Source organism: Alligator mississippiensis, chromosome 3 (genome assembly GCF_030867095.1).
Source record: "Alligator mississippiensis isolate rAllMis1 chromosome 3, rAllMis1, whole genome shotgun sequence".
Lineage (NCBI taxonomy): Eukaryota > Metazoa > Chordata > Crocodylia > Alligatoridae > Alligator > Alligator mississippiensis.
Genome location: NC_081826.1, coordinates 178,146,780 through 178,165,896, shown reverse-complemented (window position 1 = coordinate 178,165,896; position 19,117 = coordinate 178,146,780). Strand labels below are relative to the sequence as shown.

The following is a 19,117-nucleotide window of genomic DNA, read 5'->3' as shown; positions in this document are numbered from 1 at the left end:
CGCATCCCCTGGACAAGCTTCTTGAGGCTCTGTCCCCTGCCCTGGCTGGGCAGAGTGTACCCCCTGCCCTAGCCCCACTCCTTCCTTACATCAGGGGCCTTGATCTGCCCCCCCCACTCCCCCCCCGACTTAGCAGCCAAACACTGGTCTCAAGGCTGCATATTAGTAATTGGATTGGTATCGGCTCAAAAAATCTTTATCACTGCACCCCTAGAGCTGGGAACTAGGGGTGGGAGGCAGCAGGTTAGGAGTGGCCATCAGTATTTAGAAATGTGTCCTGGTACAAAAAAGATTGAGAACCCTGATCTAAAAGATTCGGTGTTAAAGCTTTTAACTCTGTGGAATAGAACAGATGAAGTATGTGGAGGAAAGTTGTGCTCATGTGTTTTCTGTTATGCATTACACAGTGTTTAAAAAGGAATAATTCAGTTTCCTTAGTGTGCTGTGTTACCATGGGCTAGTTTTGAGGACATTAACATGTAAACTTAAATTTAAGGGTACCTGGATGAATTGATGGTACAGGGAGACTTAAGGATGGCCACAGTTAACAAAAAGTCATTTGAGCCTTTTTAGGCTCTTAACTTTTCAGAGCCTGTAGTTACTATAATTGATCTTGCCTACTCTTGCCAAATGAGGCTTTGTACCCCAAAACACCTGATTATGGCATTACAGGTCAAAACTCCAGTTTCTTCAACATTGTGTTTAATTTGGCAGAGTTTGAGATTTACGTTTCTGTTTCTTTGGTTTTGGCTATTGTGAGGAAGTTGTAGAAATATTATTACTTGGAAACTATGAACAGGAATTTTTTTTATTTTTAGGAAATTGAGATACAACCATGATAGAAGACAAAGGTCCAAGGGTGGCTGACTACTTTGTGGTGGCAGGACTGACTGACACTTCAACTCTTCTGGACCAAGAAATAAGCCGCTGCGAAACAAAGTCAACCGGTCCAAAGGCTCCAATTACAGACATTGCTGTCATTATCAAGTCAGCTGGTGAAACTGTCCCTGAGGGTTACACCTGTGTTGAATCCACCCCCACAGCCCTTCAAGCCAACTTGAACTACGGCAGTCTTAAAAGTCCAGAGCTTTTTCTTTGCTACAAGAGGGGCTGGGACAAACCACCTCTTACAGACATTGGGTAAGATTTATTTTTTCTAGTGATTTCTGTTATCTAATGATCATAAATGGTACTTCTGTACAAAAAGAGGATGATGCCTGAAGCAAAAAAAAAAGAAAAAGGAAAAAAAAAAGAGAGAGAGAATGCGCTCTGACAAATTTTCTTTAAAATTAATAAGAGAAACAAAGGGGTCTAAATCTGAAATTTAGTAAGTAGCAAGTACATTGTGGTTTGAGATTTATTTTCTGGTATGTAAGAATTGCAGAGTGGTTCAGTCGGAGGAGATATGAACTGGTGAATGGTATAGAAAAACATGGAAATAGAAAATATTATGCATATCAATGATTTTAATAAGATCTAACGAATATGAACTTCACATAAACACCTTTTAAAAATAGCTTTTGCTTTTTAATGGCTATGAACAATATATCTGGTGCCAGCTGCCTTGTCTGGAGTCTCTGAGCACTTGTAGGATTGACTGCAAGGTCAGGCAGGGTTGTATAGAGCAAATTAACCTTGTAGTACAGCTCTTCTTGGTTTAGTTATGGCCTCTAATTCTGTATTTCAAATAAATGCATACATACAAAATTATAATATTGCATCTATAAACTTATTAAAATAAGTCTTTGATTTTTAAAACTTTTTTGGAGCTTATTTTTGTAACCAGTAAATACTGTAAGAAGTTTGCTGCTGATCCTGTATTGAAAATATTTGTGAACATTTTTTTTTTTCACTGAGGACAAATACATTAGCTTAATTCTTTTAATGGATGCTTTTGTAGCTTCATGTGAGCGATATTTCATAATGGAAAGCCCTGTATTTTGTTTACTCTTGCCTCAGATGGTCATAATTTCTGAAACCACAACTGACTATTCTTTCAAATTCTGCTTTAGAGAGTAAATAATCTTCCCAAAATATTTCCTCCCAAGAGTTGGTAGAGGGGATGAATTGTAAAACTCAGTCCTTCAGTATTGGAAACAGTTCTCTGTGGAGCTTATAAACTCCTGTATGCTGCCGTACTCGCTAGCAGTCTAGGCTAATGCTGGGGCTAGGCTTGGATGGAAAACTGTTCTTCTGTCTGAAGATTTTTGAGATTTCTTTTTCCACTTTAGGACAAGACAGTAATTTTTTGGGCCTTTTTGGTAGAAAAATATGAGATTAACAACCCTCCTCAGAAGAGCCAGTACCTCAGTAGTTAGGGTACTAGCCTGTCGTGTGAAAAGTCCAAGTTTCTGGTGAGTAACCTAGTGACTGACCTAATAAATGGCTGCTCTGGGGTGTCTGCCATTGATGCTGACCAGAAATTCAGTCTTTTCCAAGAATGTTGAATTTATTCTTATACAAAGCTTTAGTTTCCCTGAATTGGCATTTTTCAAGTGGAAGCTCAAAGATAACTGTTACTCTGTGCTCTACCTGTTTGATGCAAGTGCTTTCTTTCAGGATTAGACACATTATCTTTGCTGTTTTTGTTTTCTTTAATGAATATTTTAAAGTTACCCGTGCCATTTGCCAATTTTTATTTGAGACCCAAGGAATCTCATCAGTTTCCAATAGATAGGTTTTGGCAGTGACAAATGGCTTACTGTTCCTTTAGGGAAATGAAATGTTAGTCTTGCTTCTCAAATGGCTAGTCCATTGGCCTCAGTTTTGACAAATGTACAAAAAATGTGCAAAACTGTCATAGAGTAGTTCAGGCGGCACTGATGAGGTAGGTTCCTAAAGGAAAAAATAGTGAGTTGTGTAATAAATTTAATTAAAGCCAAACTGCTATTAAAGGAGGCAGATGGCTGTCATAGCGGGATGTGGTTGTACAACTCCATGCTACCACCCCTGCTGCTGCCTGGTGGGCAGGGGGCACCTCACCTTGGTGGCCATGGCAGTGTGGCTGGCATGAGGCTTCTGTAAGCAGCAGCACTGAGTCTCCACTCCTTGCTCTGCCCTCCTATGCTGGGTTGCACCCACTGGGCCACGGAGGCAGCTCCTGCCTGGTGCCTGGTTTGACCATGCCTGAGCCGTATGCCCCATGCCCTGCTATTGGCACAGAAATCTGGGGGGGGGCATGCACCCCCAATGCATCACCAATGGTGTTACCTATGCCCACACATGCCTCCTTCCCAACACACCCCTTGCCCCATGCACATGCACCTTTCCCCACATACCCACCTGGTGCAGTGGGAAGCTGTGCCAGGAGAGATCAAGGTGGGGGGGGCAGGAAGGGGTCATAGGTCAGGAGTGAGGGGCACTGGTGGGGCTGTGGCTTGGCAGTGAGGGGTAATGGCATGAGCAGGGACAGGGCAGCAGCATGTTGGGTGTTACCAGATTCGCCCATCACTTTGGGGTGTGCTCATTTATTAGGGGTACATTTCTGGGGTCTCTGTAATTCTATCAATGTGCTGCTTGTGTTACTTGTATTTCTATATGGAGCTGTATCTCTCCCTTCTGCAAGTCCTCACCCCCAATGGAGCTATCTTGTAGGACTCAGTTTCAATGGGGCTGGGTTCTTCCAGCCACCAAATCAGTCAAATACATACACACATGCAAAGATTAATGTGACATGCCTGACCCGGCCAGGTTGAGCAGTGTGTACAGGCTGATGACACCCTCATATGCCAGGAATCAGTTCATTAAGGTAGCAATAAAATGCAGTCAGACACAAGCACATAGGTGAACAGAATACCTCTGAATGAGGCTAGGTGTCCAGCTGACACCCCTATGAGCCAGCATTCAGTTCATTAGGGTATGTCTGAGCCAAACTGGGTCAATCAGCCTATATAGGCTGATCCACTTATGTGTCTCAAACTCAGCATATCCCAATATTTTGCCCTAACTGTCTTAGTAGCAATAGCCCAGTGGCAAGCAATTATTTTGGGCAGAGGGCCGCTTAGCGAGTTTTGGCAAGCTATTGAGGGACACATGGGTAACCCTGCCCCTTGACAGGTGCCCCACCCCTTGTCACCATCTTGGGACCAGAAGTCCCACCCTGACCTCTGACCCTTGCCACAGGAAGTCCCACCCCTTGCCCCCTGGAAGAACTCCTTTGGAGAAGAAGGTTTGCTATCTTAGAACTGGAAAAAAAAACAAATTATGTACTAAAAATCAAATACCCATAATATTATATTTTAATTCAATTAAAAATATATATTTTTGTCTTGATATGTGTGTGTTTATGCTTTATATGTAGAAGTGATTGCATAATAGCTCAAAATGCAGTCCTACTCTTGTATAGTGTGCAGGAGTGTCAGGGGGTATGGGTGGGTGGATGTGGGGTTTGTGAGGAGCTGTGGATGGGTGTGTGGTATTTGTGGGATGTGCGATTGTGTCTGGAGGACGGTGTGGCTGTGGGGTTTGCAGGAAGGGTTCCAAGGGAGGAGTCAGCTGTGCCCTTGCTGCCTGAAGCCTTGTGGTTATGTTTGCACTCCAGCAGCTCCTGACATGGCCCAGGACGCGGGAAATCCAGGGAGGTGGCACGGAACTTGCATCACGCTTCTGAGGCTTGGGGCGGTAAGACCTGGCTGCCCCCGCCACGGGTGGTCTGGGGGTTGCCACCACTCTGGGGGGATGGCCCAGGCCCCCACCACACACCACAGGGGCCCAGTGGCCTGGCAGCAGCTCGCCCCCTGGCCCCCGGACAGGAGGGGAGGCTGCACCAGGAGCCAGAGCAGAGACCTCAGCTGCTTTTCTGCTTCAGAAGCTCCTGCAGCTTCCAGGAGGCTGGAGGCCTTGGGGAAGCTCCTGGTCGGGGCCGCTGGGGGTGGCACGTGGCCCAGGATGTGGAAAGCCCAGGGATGTGTTAACGGCCTGGCTGCCCCCCCTACGGGCAGCCCTGGTGTGTGCCACCATCCTGGGGGAAGTCCCAGCCCCCCTTCTGCCCCACAGAGGCCCGACAGCCTGACAGCAGCTCGCCCCCCCAGCCCCAGGACGGGCGGGAGGCTGCACCAGGAGCTGGAGCGGAGCCATGGCTGCATTTTTTTTGCTCTGAAAGCTTCTGCAGCCTCTCCAAGCTTCCCGTGCCCTGCCAGGACCCTGCCAGGTTGTGTCACCCAAAGCAGCATTGGGAGGCTACCTGCGCTGCCCCTGGGGCCGGCCAGGAGCTTCCCTGGGGCGCCTGGGCTCCTTGCAGCCGCAGGAGCTTCTGGAGCAGAGAAGCCTCGGTTCTGCTCCTGCTCCTGGAGCAGCCTCCCCGCCCGTCCTGGTGCTGGGGAGCGAGCTGCAGCCGGGCCCCTGTGGGACAGGGGGGGACTGGGCCTTCCCCCTGGGGTGGCGGCACCCACCAGAGCCTCCCGTGGGGAGGGCAGCCGGGCTGTTGCTGCCCCAAGCCTCAGGAGCGGATTGCAAGTTCTGTGCCACCTCCCCAGGCCATGCCCCTGCTGGGTTGTGCTGCCCCCAGCAGCCCCAGCCACCCCCTGCACTGTCCCCAGAGCTGGACGGGGGGTTGGGAGCCAGTGACAACCAGGCAGTGCCCTGGGCCCAGTGCCGGCAGGGCATAGAGCAGGGTGGCTGGAGCCCGGGGTGCAGCTGGCTGGGTTCTACGGAGCAGGACTGGGCTGCCCCAGCAGGGAGAGAGGGCCACCCCGCTCTGGGCCCTGCCGGTGGTGGCTTCCGCACACCCCCTTGCTTCCAACCCCCCGCCCCAGCCCCGTGGTTAGATGGGGACCAGCGCACGCAGCCCTGACCCCCTCTTGAGTTTCTCACTCCAGCACAGGCGCAAACAGCCCCATGGTCCCTCCAGCGGTGTGGGGAGGGAGGGAGGGCAGGGTGGTCCCTGCTCTTCCAGGGGCCTGCTGTCCCCTGCTCCTGTCACTTTTGATGGGAGTCAGAGGCAAATAAATAATTAATATAAATAAAAATATCTAGGGGCCCTGCGGGCCAGACAGGATGGCCTGGTGGGCTGCATCCAGCCTGCAGGCCATGCGCCATATTTTGCCCACCCCTGTGATAGCCTTTTGATGAGCAAACCCCACAGTAATTTTAGGTTTTACAGGGATCTTTGGCTTAGGTAAAAGAAGCATTGCTGCAGAGCAAGTGGGGAAGGGGAAGCAGAAAAGGAAAAATACACCTGGTTACCACCAGTTTGACTATAAAAGTTATTTATTGCTAAGTATATGAAATTTATGATGGTATTAGTAACAATAGCCATGCAAGGAAAAACAAACAAAAATAATTACAATATTACCCCGGTTCAGTTGAGTATTTGGGGAAACCTAGCTCAAAGCTTAACTAATACAATTCAGGTTCAGAAAGCTACGGACAGGGGGAGGGAGCTGGGATTCCAAGACACTTGGATGTTCTGTTGACGGCAAAGTTCCTAGCACGATCCTTGAAGGTTAAACAGGCAGTGGAAAAAGACAATCTGTTTATCCCAGCTTCTCAAGAAGAACAGCAGATGGTGTCAGAGAGATTTCTCCCTCTTGAAGCACACTGGTTGCTGCTTTACAGCTTTCTTATACCCTTAATCCAGCCTCTTCAAAGCATTCTTTTAATTGTGTAAATCAAGAGGGTCCCAAGCCATAATTGACGGGGAAAATCCTGTTACAATAAAATCTCTGGTAACTGGCACCTTACAAACTGGCATGCTCTGTTAACTGGCATGCCGGCTCGTAAGGAAAAGTGAAACTGGAAGTGCCCACCGTGGCACTTCCGGTTTCTCCGAGCCCCCACGGCCAAAGCAGCCTGCGCTGCTCAGTCCCCATGGCCTGGGGGCATAACAGGCTGTGTGGGGCCTGCCTCCCTGTCCCACAGGGCCCATGGGAGTGGCAGCGATGCTGTGGGAGGAGCGGCAACGCTGTGGATGCCGTGGGAGAAGCAGTGGCCCAAACAGGCAAGGATTCCTGTTTGGGCTGCTCAATTAACCAGCATATTTTGTTATCTGGCAGCCCCCATTCTTGGCTTCTGTAGTCTATTATGACTACAGAAGATATACTGGAAGGGTTACTGCATTATTTCTTCTCAGATGGCGTAGCTATGCTTGCACTGTGAAGTCAGCATCAGTGTTTTGTGTTTTACCTGTTGTGAATAGGCCTTATCTTAGCACGACTTTCAGATCTTACTGTAGTCTTTTAACATACTTAAGGGGATTACTTGGAGCATTCATAAACTTTGTGGGGAGGACTTCTACCAGTCATCCCGGGAAAAGTATGACAGCATTTGTGGTCAGGGCTCCAACGGGCTGGACGTTGTGATGAACCTTAACCACTGTTCAAATGTCGCCCATACCCCCTCTGACTCGGTCTCTTGCCTCAGCATCCCCTAAACTGGCAACCAAGTTTTAGTCAACCAAATTTAAATAGGCCTCCCATACTGGGACCAGGGAATGTACGACCCAAGATGCCTATTATATTTTTCTTCTGCTTAGTTCTAGTGAGGTGTAGGGGACAGGGAGGGAAAGGAAAAGTCCATTGTAAGTCCAGCAAGCTGGGTACTGGGGTTCCCTCAGGAGCACAGAGCTAACAGATAACACAGGGCTACTCAGCACCACAAAGCAGCAGGGAGGGAGGGGGACAGCCACAGCTCGACCCATGTCCTAATAAGTGAAGGGTGCAGGGGGAATTCTGACTTTTCCATCATAAAAAAACAAACAAACCCAAAATCAACTCCAAACTATATAGTTATTTAGAATGTATTTTATTATCATGATTGAGGCACTGGTAAGCTCACAAATTGCTTAAAAATTGTAAATATATCAATAAAAATTGTGCTCAACTGCTACCTATCTATATATATAGTGGCATTTCATTTTAATCGTAGAAAAACATGGATTTGGGGGTTTTTTATGAAAGAATTTTGGAGATGCTCATTCAAGTGAGGTGGGGCTGAACGCCAAAGACGGTGCTGTAGTGTTCACACTTAGCTTTCACGGGCATCAGCAAATTTCACAGGATGGTGATGTCCCCATTTTGTTGTGTTTATTGGTAATAGCTGGTATACTCAGTCTGTGGGGAAAAGAGTGTAACTTGAGAGTGTACTGATACTTAAAACTTTTTTCTATATTTCATAGAAATTTAGGCTAGAAATGCTTATTTTTGAGGAAAGTTGTAAATTTCTGGAAAAGCAGCAATTGACTGTATTTACCTGAATCCAAGATGACTTGCAATTTAAGACAGCTGCCCAATAATTACATTTTAGACATGGAAAAATATATAAATTTGTTGTAATCTTCTGCTTCTAGAATCTAATTATGAGGGGTCATCTTAAATTTGTTCCCCACTTCTACCTCTTCCCCTTCTCCCCAACCACTGTGGTGGGAAAGCAGGTATTGTGGGGAAGATAAGCACTGGGGAAAGCAGGCAGCCTGATCCCTGCCCCTTGCTCCGCTCCTTGAAAACTGCCCCCCCTCCCCCCGCAGCCAGTTGCCCCTCCTCTGCCTCCTTCCCCCATCTCTTGCCTTTCTGCTTTCCCCTGCTTCCACTGCTGTCCTTGGCTGATCCAGGCATAGGGGGAGCCCCAGAGCCACTGGTGACCTGCTCCTGCCCAGTGCAGCAGGGAGCAGCTGTTCTGGGAGCCCAGCTGAGTTGGGGACAGCAGTAGTAGTGTGCAGATTCCTTCTTCCCTTCCTGGCTCCCTGCCAGTGAAGCAGATTGGGGGTGGGAGGAGGTGGAGAAGAGGGGAGAGGAGATAAGCAGGGAATGGACTCTGGAAGGAGGAACCTGCACATTGCTGATGCTGCCCTCTGGCCAAGCTCAGCTCCCTGCACACGTATTCCACAAAGTTCTCAGGCACCAGGGGAGCCCCAAAGCCGCTTCTGCTCCACACTGCAAGGAGCAACAGTGGCAGTGCACACTTTCCTCCATCTAGCCTGCTCCCAAGCAATGGGTTGACAGGGGGAGGGAAGATGGACAGGGAAGGAAGAACCTGCAGGCTGCACCACTGCCACTGTCTCCAGCTGAGCCAACCTCCCCATGCTGCTGCTCTCCACAGCTCTCATCTGGAGCGTTCTGATACTTGATTCTAAGTCAAGTCTTGGTTTTCCCCATGTTGAATGGGGAAAAAAAACTTCATCCTGGAATTGAGTAAATAGGGTATTTTGCTGAGGATGTGCTGATGCATTGCTTCATACTTTAACTCTAAGAGAGCAGGTAATGACAGAATATACACACATGCAATATAAAAAAAAAAACGTATAAAAGAACATCAGAGGTGTTCTTGTACATGTAAAGAGAGGATTCACATCTTGAAGAAATGATGACTTCATTCCAAGACAGTCCTCATTCAGACAAACCCTAATGAAGTCAGTGTAAAGACCCCGGTTATTTAAAATGGCCTTTTGGTTTGGGGCCAAAACATGAAATTACAGAAATTAGGAACAAGTCTTACCTGTCAAAAGGTTTATCTCCAAAATGTGGTACAAGTGTAAACAATATGCTCTGATCAGGGCTTAGCCTCTGTTGCTGACTCTGAAAGGGCATAATAGTTAGAAGCTGTGATCAATTAAGTATATTTTTATACACTCAGAGAGCATGTCTACATATGCATTAATGCGCCATACTTACTATTTAGTACCTCCACCTCTGAAGGCATGGCACCATGAGCTAGCTCCAGATCTTCTTAGTTTTTCAAGCATGTGAAGATTCAGCTGCTTGAAAACTTCAGCCTGACTGATTTAGTGATTCGTCAGTTTTAGTACTTGAGAGAGTTGTAATTACAGGTGCACTGTCTACTTTAAAAAAAATGAAATGGACTGTAGACCAGGAACTAGATGCTGTCATCCTTGGAAATAAGAAAAAGAAAATAATTAGCTTGTATCCTTAGTGATGATAGCCTTTAGGGTACGGAAAGTACATTTGTTAAATCTGACACTTTTCTGAATGTGCAAGTGCTTCATGAGTGCTATAGAAAGGATTAGACCAAACCATTACTTTGTTGTGTGTGGGAGGAGGACATGAGCTTTAGTTATATGCTGTGGTATAGCTTGACCGCTGCTTTTCTTACCACTGGCCATAGCCCAGTGACTCACTTTCTACCAAACATATGTATAACTAATTGTATTCCTAGAAGGTATTTAAACAGAAAACATTAGCCAATTAAAAATGGGTAGTTTTTAGGGTAAGTCTTACAGAGCCCCAAACAAACCATGAATCTCAAATCTGCTGGTTTACTTTTTCTAAAAGTTCCCCAAGGCCTCCAACATTTCTCTTAACAACAACTGGAATGATTTCAGTGACAATGTAATGCTTCTGAATGCTGATAAACACGTAGCATAAGATATACCAAAGTACAACATGAGCAAATATTATGAAAGTTTGCTTTGCCTCTGACAACGCAACACTTACTACTCCTGTAGTTAGACACCTACATTAAGTGGCTGGACTTTCAGAAATGGTGAAGACCTACCAATCTTTAATTAAGTCTCTTTTTTTTTTTAGAGTTTCTCTGTAAATGTTAGTTATCTGTTAACTATACTGTTATTTTGCCCAGGTTCTTGTGAAACTGTCATTAAGAATACAAACTTCATGCACGGTAATGACTTGGCCATATGCCAAGCTAACCACAATCCTAAAAGGCCAGCCTCTGCCTATACAGATAACCTGATATAAGTGTGTTTATTAGCAGTTTATTAGCAGGGATCCTGGCTTTCTCTGATTTAAAAATAAAAATCCCTCTTTCCTGCCACTCCAATAATTAGATTCCCAATTTTTGGATTTAAAAAAAGTAACCCCAAATCTTTAGTGTCTGATTCATCCTTTCTACCCGCCCACTAGACTGTGGCCTCCAAGCTGTGTGAAGGTCCCATTGTATTCCCAGAGCTTGGGAAACTCTTTGGGTTATTTCTGACACAAAGTGTGGCCCTCGGTCTGAGGCCAGTCCTTCCGGAATTCCAAATCGTGGAATTATATCCTTTAGCATCACTCGAACTACTTCCCTCACCTGAGTGGTTCGGCACGGGAAAGCCTCGGTCCATCCAGTCAAAGTATCTATAAGTACCAAGAGGTACTTGCAGTGTCCTTTCCTAGGAACTTCAGAGAAATCTATTTGCCAGCATTCGCCTGCTAGCAGTCCTTGTCTCCCTGTTCCCGGTGGAGGTTTGGGGGAAATCTTAGGGTTGTTGGCACAACAGACAGAACATCTTCACACTATCTGTTCTGCCATCTTCCTCATTCTGGGTCCCACTACAATTCTTCAGAGACCTTGGGTCATGGCGTCGGTACCCAAGTGAGTGCTCTGGTGATATTCTTGGAGCACTTTACCGAGAATCAATCTCGGCACCAAGACCTGCCCTTCGGGCAAAACCCACCATCCATCTTGTTGTTCCTTGCTTCCCAATTTCTCTGCAAGTTGATTTTCTTTTTCAGTGTACTTCGGGGGTCCTTCCGGTAGTACCACTTGAGGCACCAATGCCAGTATTGGAGTCTTTTGAACTGGTTCTCTAGTGGCTCCTTTTGCTGCAGCATCGGCCCGCCGATTTCCTCTTATGACCTCACTGGCTCCCTTCTGGTGGGCCTTACAGTGTACCACAGCTACTTCACGGGTTCCATCACAGCCTCAAGTAGCTTCAAAATTTCTGTCCCGTACTTCACTGGGCTTTTATTCACCGTCAAGAGTCCTCTCTCTTTCCATATAGCTCCATGTGCGTGTAAAACTCCAAAAGCATACTTTGAGTCTGTGTAGATCGTGGCCGTCTTTCCCTTTGCCAGGTGAAGAGCTCGGGTCAATGCAATAAGCTCAGCTCTTTGCGCAGACGTATTTGGAGGCAAGGCTCCTGCTTCAACGGTGTCCCATGATGTGACCACGGCGTATCCTGCTCTTCGGATCTCATTTTCCATAAAGCTGCTTCCATTCGTATATAATTCGAGGTCCGCGTTAAGCAAGGGGGTGTCTTTAAGGTCTGGCCTACTAGCATACACACTCTCAATGGTCTCAGTGCAGTCGTGCTGTAATTCTTCGTCCTGTTCCACAGGCAATAATGTAGCCGGGTTGAGGGTACTGGTAATCTGCAGATTAATGTCTCCCTGGTCCAGGAGAGCCACTTGATATTTTGCCATTCAGCCTGGGGACAGCCAAGTCCCCCCTTTCGCATTCACCACTGCCAATACGGAATGCGGAGTATACACTGTCATTGGTTGTCCTAAGGTGAGTTTTTTTGCTTCTTCCACCAACATAGCTGTGGCCGCCACTGCTCGCAAACAAGCTGGCCAACCTAGGCTAGTAGGGTCCAATTGCTTGGAGAAATAAGCTACCAGTCTCTCCCAGCTACCTAAGTGTTGGGTCAGCACTCCCGACGCGACCCCTTGACGTTCATGAACGTAAAGTTTAAATGGTTTACTGAGGTCAGGCAGGCCCAGGGCCGGCGCCGTCATGAGGGCCCGCTTGATGGTGTTGAAACTCTTTCGGCATTCTGCTGTCCACTGCAGTTCTCCCTCGCGGCCAGTGGTAGCCTCATAAAGAGCCTTGGCTATTAGTCCAAAGTTGGGGATCCAGATTCGGCAGAATCCTGCCATTCCCAAGAAGCCTCTTAACTGTCTCTTGGTCCGTGGAGCCACCATTCAGCAGATAGCCTCTTTTCTCTCGGGGCCCAGTGCTCTCTGGCCTTGCGAGATATCAAATCCCAGGTACCGTACCTTCTCCTGCTCTGTCCGGGCCTTCTTCCGGGATACTCGGTACCCCACTTGTCCCAGGAAGTTCAGCAAGCTCACGGTCAGTTGATGGCACTCTTGTTTGGTGGCAGCTGCAATTAACAAGTCGTCGACATACTGTAACAAGGTCCCCGATGGTCCCTTGTCCCGCTTCTGGAGGTCAGTACTTAAGGCTGTACTAAAGATGGTGGGGCTGTTTTTGAAACCTTGTGGTAAGACAGTCCAGCACAGTTGTGTTTTTCTCCTAGTATTCGGGTCTTCCCACTCAAATGCGAAGATTTCCTGGCTGTTCTCTTCAAGTGGGATGCAGAAAACGGCATTTTTCAGATCCAGGACTGTGAACCATCTGTCTGTTGCAGACAACATAGCCAGCAAGGTATAAGGATTCGGTACCACCGGGTGAAGGGTCACCGTCGCCTTATTTACAGCCCTCAGGTCCTGCACAAAACGGTACTCGTTACTGTGGGGCTTCTGAACAGGCACTCCCGGAGCAATCCATGTTCGAGGAATTGCTTTATAAGCGGTTCCAAACCTTTCCAAGCTTCCAATTTTAATCGATACTGTGGTACCCTGGGTGGATTAACCCTGGATTTCAAGTCAACTCTGACGGGGGTGGCCAGCTTTGCTCTCCCTGGCTTTTCTCCCGCCCATACCCAGGGTACTACAGCGTCTTCTACTTCGGGGGGGGATTTTCCCTTCCTCCCCTATCCCTCGCAGAAGACACATTTGAGCCTTCCAGGCCTCTTCTGTTGGTATGTTCATGATAATCTGAAAAGGTTAGTTGAGCCTGCAGCTTGCACAGCAAGTCCCTTCCAAACAAGGGCAGGGGACACTCGGGCATATACAGGAACTGGTGATATACTTTCCTCCCAATTTACACTCCATGGGGGGTACAAAAGGACGATGGGTCTGTTGACCTGTTGCTCCCACTGGGGATCTTGGTTTTTGACAGGGGTCCTTTAAAATTTGTCACAACTGAATGAGTGTCTCCACTGTCCACTAAAAAATCAGTGAGTTCTCCCCCCACTTGCATTCTAACCAGGGGCTCATCAGGGGAGACGGGAATCACTTCGATGTTTGCCCCCGGTCCCCATCACTCTTGGTCAGAATCCTCTAGCATCATTACTCTCTCTTCTCCATCACGTTTCTTCTCCCCGCTTTGGGGGCACTCATTCTTCCAATGCCCGATCTGTTTGCAGATGGCGCATTGGTCAGCCCCCAATCTGGGGCCTTGTCCACGTCCTCCCGGGGCGTAACCGGCGCCTCCTCTCCCTCTACTTCCTCTGTTTCCTCTTTAACCTGATCTCTGTTTGAGTATACCCTATAGGCGATCTCAATAACTTGGCTGATACCCATTCCGGCGGTCCCCTCTGCTTTCTGCAACTTTTTCTGGATATCTGGGGCCAACTGTCCTATAAACAGCGTATTAAACATCTTGGCACTTTCCGGCAATTCCGGATCCAAATCTGTCCACTGCTTCGCCGCCTCACACAATCTCCCATAGAAGCTAGACGGGTCTTCCTCTGGACCCTGCCACACCTCATACAATTTAGACAAATTTTTCTGCTTAGGAATGGCCTCCCGAAGGGCTGCCAACACCAGTTCTTGATACTGTTCCAGGCTCCGCAGTTCCCCCTGGGCATCGGGGTCCCAACCCGGATTTGTCTTGGGGCAGAGTTCATCTACAACGCCATTCGGATGGTGCTGTTGAGCCACCGCACGCGCCTTTTCTAAAACCAACCTCTTTTCTTCCAGAGTTAGAAGGGTGGCTAGTAAAGCCTGAATGTCCTGCCAATTTGGCTGGTGGGTAAGAAAAATGGTGGTAAACAGCTGCACTATTGCCTCGGGGTTCTGGCAGTACGGGCCTGTTGACTGTTTCTAGTTGATCAGGTCAGCCGTGCTGAACGGCACGTGAACAAAAACGGGCCTACCCTCGGGGCCCACTGCCTGACGCAAAGGAGCCTGAATTACTGGTTTGGCCGATCTTAAGCGGTCTGCTATTGGACTGAATGTCTCACTGCCCATAGCCCCTCCTACCGCCAAATCGCTTCTGCCTGCATCTGCCGAACCCGGGGACGGCACCCCAGGGCTACTGGGGGTGGTGGTAGACGACGAGCTAGGTGAGCTGGTCGAGAACCTATGACTAGCAATTGCGGGTGCCGTGGAAGCCCCCTGTGGCGACGCATGGGGCACAGAAGGTAGCGGGGGAGCCATGGGAGCAACCAGCAGCTGCGTATCCTCCTCCGGCTCCTCCGGACCCGCGGCCTCAATTTTTCGCAAAGCCATTACCCCACTTCCCCCAGATATCCCACAGGACCTCTGAGTAGTCCTATCTACATACAAAGACATATATGCATCCACATAAAGCATTTCATCCCATTTCCCCTGGCGCCGACAAAACAATTGCAATTGCAAAACAGTGTTATAATCTAAAGACCCATTCTCTGGCCCGATCACACCATCCTCGAGTTAGTACTGTGGCCACCATTTATTGCAATATCAAATCATCCTCTCTTTCGTCATTGGGTCCCCTCCAAACTTTGACCAATTTTTCAAAATACACCCCAGGGGGCTGCAGGGCGGAATCTTGGACTGGTTACTCCCCATTTATTAAACAATGGACTGCGACCGCTGCTCGGCCTCAGAACCAAACTGATTAAAGGGAGTTCACGGAACTGCCACCCGATCTCACTCTCCTAGGGCGTCTACGCTGTCAGAACTTTTAAAGCCGCCTCTCTTACTCAACCTATCCGTAAATCAAAAGAGACACTCGCCAGTCTGTTGAGACCTCCCTCGTCCCGTCGGATTAAGTTGGTCCTCCGAGCGTTGCGCCGTTGTGCCCCTCCACGGCTCCGTCAAACAACCAGGAGACAGTCAGACCTCCGATGAAAAGAGCCGGTGGCGCCTGGTTCTCGCGCCGTCCACAGCCGTTGCCGGAGCCGAGGAGGTGGACCGGGCAAGGCGGTCAATGGGGTCCCATCTGGGTTGCCAAATTGTTGTCCCCAAAGGACAGTGTGAGTTCGTGCCCCGTGCGCTTTTGCCAATAAACACACAGGGGTGGAGGATTCAACTTAATCTTTATTGTTTCAAGTCTGCGCAGAGAGGGGTGCTTGGCGATCGTTCACAAAGCAAGCACCACCCCATTTGGCTTGCTTCAGCCTTATAAAGCTTTCTCCCACTTAACACGCTGTACCGTTACTATTGGCTGCCTTTTCTTAGCCCATGCGCATATTACCTTAGCCACAGAACATGTCTGTACTTGCCTAGGCTTGCCTACGTGGCATTTCTTTCCCAGCGGGCAAGCATTCCTTAACATACATATACCACACCCCTCCCAGCACCAGCAAGCTGCCTTAAGTATTCAGTTAGATATAATTTGCAAAAGCTAGATATACCATAAAAAAAGATTACATCAAGACCACTCCTCCTGTCTTCCCCCTCACCATGGTAGCCCTGGCATCGTTCCCCCCCTCACACCACTGCCTCCTTTCCCCCACTCCGCCGCAAGGCTGGACTAGGCCTAGCCCCCACCCTCCCTGAAGTCGTTGCAGGGCCTGCCACGTCCCCCCCATACCCTTTGTTTTGGGGCCAGGCTGGGCCCTGTGTGCCCCCCTGCCTCCCTGCTGCCATTGTGGGGATGGCGCTGGGCTAGCCACCCCCCCACCTTCCCCGCCACTATTTCAGGGCTGGGCCAGGCCACTCCCCTGAACTCTCTCTGCCACCGTTTTGGAGCTGGGCCTGCTGCTCCCTACCCCCCTGCTTTGGGAGGGAGCAGTGTGGGAGAGAGAAGGGGCAAGGTCAACAGCACTGGCCTGGGGGGGTGGGAGAAGGGCCCTGCCGTATTGGCTGGGGGGGGCAGTGGGAACAGAGGCTCGGGGTCAGCAGGGTCAGAGCCCAGCGTCCAGCCCTGTGCCCCCACTCCCCTCATCCGGAAAGCGGGGTGCCTCCCCCTTTCTCCCACTCCGTCGCAGGGCTGGCCCGGGCCTGGCCCCCGCATCCTCCCCACTGCTGTTGCAGGTGCATCCCCCATACCCTCTGTTTTGGGGCCAGGCTGGGCCTGGCATGCCCCCCTGCCCTTCCTGCCACCATTGTGGGGCCGGTGCCAGGTGTAACCCACCCCCATGTTCCCTGCCACCATTTCAGGGCCACTCTCTCCCACCCTCCATTTCAGGGTGGGGCCAGGCCTGGTGCGCCCCCGCACCCTCCCTGCCACCATTTTGGGGCCAGGTCCACTCCTCCCATCCCCCCCAGCCCTCCCTGCACCGTCCCAGGCCCACTGCTCCCCACCCACCCCCCGCATTGGGAGAGAGCAGTGCGGAAGAGAGGGGACAAGGCTTGCAGTGCTGGCCTTGGGGGGCCACCGTATTCACTGCCTGCAGAGAGCAGGGTGGGGGGCCGAGGCCAGTGCTGCTAGCCAGGCTCCCTCCTCCCTGTGGCATCCCAACCCTACTCCTCCTGTACCGCTGCTGCCACATCCACTGCCACCTTCCGTTCCATCTGCTCCATTGCTGCCACCTCCAGGGAACAGGGCAGGGGGGGGAGAGGCGAGGCCAATGCACCCATCCCCACTCCATCCCCTGTGTCCCCACCATCATGGTGGCTCTTTGCCACACCGCCACCTCCTGTCTGAACTCTGTATTTGCACTCTGATTGGTTGTTTCCGTCAGCCCATCAGTGCAAATAAAGTGTTAATGGACAGACAGGCAGACAGACTTCGGCTTTTATGATAGATAGATAGATAGATAGATAGATAGATAGATAGATAGATTAGTGCTGCTTCATTTTAATCATGGAAAAATGTGGATTTTTGGGTTACTTTTTCAAATCCAAAAATTGGGGATTTTATTAATTGAAAACCAGGATCCCTGTTTATTAGTAGGTAACGTTGTAACTCTCTGTGTTCTTCCTCTTTACAGAGTTCTATATGAAGGGAAAGAACGGGTGATTTCAGGCTGCGAGGTGATCCAGGCTACTCCATACGGCCGATGTGCCAATGTTAACAACAGTTCAGCTACTTCCCAAAGAATCTTTATTACCTTTCGAAGGGCTCTTCCTGTTCGGCCTCAGAATTCTTTGGCTGTAACAGATATTTGTGTTATTGTGACCAGCAAAGGAGAAACCCCTCCCCATACATTCTGCAGAGTTGACAAGAACTTAAATTGTGGCATGGTGAGCATGAACTTGACTTTATTTAAAGTTTTCAGTCTTTCAGAAACTGGGACAATGCAGGAAGGTTTTTTGCATTCTTGTTACTGTTATTGCTGCATGTATTTCACTGTTACTCTGTATATTTTCATTTTGAGTATGACTTACGACATTTTAGTTTGTTGTTTCAGCTCTTCCTCGGGTACCTCTGCCAGGATTATATCCATGAATTTACCACTCACTTTCTCAATGTGAACATTGACAGATTATTCCTCTTAAGTTCCACTGAAATGGGCATTTTCCTGCTTTCCTGCCTTCCTTCCGCTTTGGATGCCGCAGACCAGGCTTACTTGGAGCTGCATGGGGTGATCCTGAGCGTAAGACTCTCTGGCTTTCTGTCTCTTTTCTTTTCTGACTCTCACCTGTCTAAAGGTCTCTTACTTTTGTTTACCTCCCTTTCTGATATTTTTTCTTGTATTTTCACAGTGGTTTTTCTTTTTTTCTGTTCTCTGTCCCCTCCCCTTTTTACTTCCAGTTTTTCTGTCTGTGAGTTGCATGTCTACTTCGCAGCTTCTTTCTTACTGTTTTTCTTTCTTCCTTTCCTTCCTTCAAGCACACTGTGCTATGGCGGGCAGTGCCCGCCTTTGAGGTATGCTGGGCCCTTGAGGGAGCGCTGTGCCATGTGGAGGACAGCTGTCTTCAATACATGGTCTGATGTCATGACCGGTTTGGGTGACCGGGCAGACTGCAACTCCAAGCTCTCACTGTACCCTGGGCCCTCACCAGGCTGCTTTTTGCTTTTTTTTCTTCGTGTTGGAAGTTGAAGGTTTTGGCATGTGTATGGTTGGATAGAGCAGGGTAGGAATCATTTGTTTACAGAGGGCTTTGGTCTGTACGACGGTGTGGCCGGTGTTCCGACCACATAATGGCATATTAGGCACGATGTGTAATACTATGAAGGTGTCTGTCACGTTTCATAGATTCATAGATTCATAGATGTTAGGGTCGGAAGGGACCTCAATAGATCATCGAGTCCGACCCCCTGCATAAGCAGGAAAGAGTGCTGGGTCTAGATGACCCCAGCTAGATACTCATCTAACCTCCTCTTGAAGACCCCCAGGGTAGGGGAGAGCACCACCTTCCTTGGGAGCCCGTTCCAGACCTTGGCCACTCGAACTGTGAAGTTCTTCCTAATGTCCAATCTAAATCTGCTCTGTGCTAGCTTGTGGCCATTGTTTCTTGTAACCCCCGGGGGCGCCTTGGTGAATAAATCCTCACCAATTCCC

General features: G+C 49.0%; 1 protein-coding gene across 7 annotated transcripts in view; it reads left to right on the top strand.

The window, feature by feature from the left end:
• Positions 1-19,117, top strand: part of DENND4C (DENN domain containing 4C) — a 177,188-nt gene that overhangs the window by 58,392 nt on the left and 99,679 nt on the right. For 6 of the 7 annotated variants that reach the window (XM_059724675.1, XM_059724674.1, XM_059724678.1 and 3 more), the window contains exons 2-3: positions 819-1,140; positions 17,603-17,855. In XM_059724675.1, coding sequence (XP_059580658.1) covers positions 836-1,140; positions 17,603-17,855 — 558 coding nt within the window. In that variant the 5' untranslated portion in view covers positions 819-835. Of the gene's footprint in view, positions 1-818; positions 1,141-17,602; positions 17,856-19,117 lie in introns of those variants that run through there. The other variant, XM_059724677.1, reaches the window with a different exon arrangement.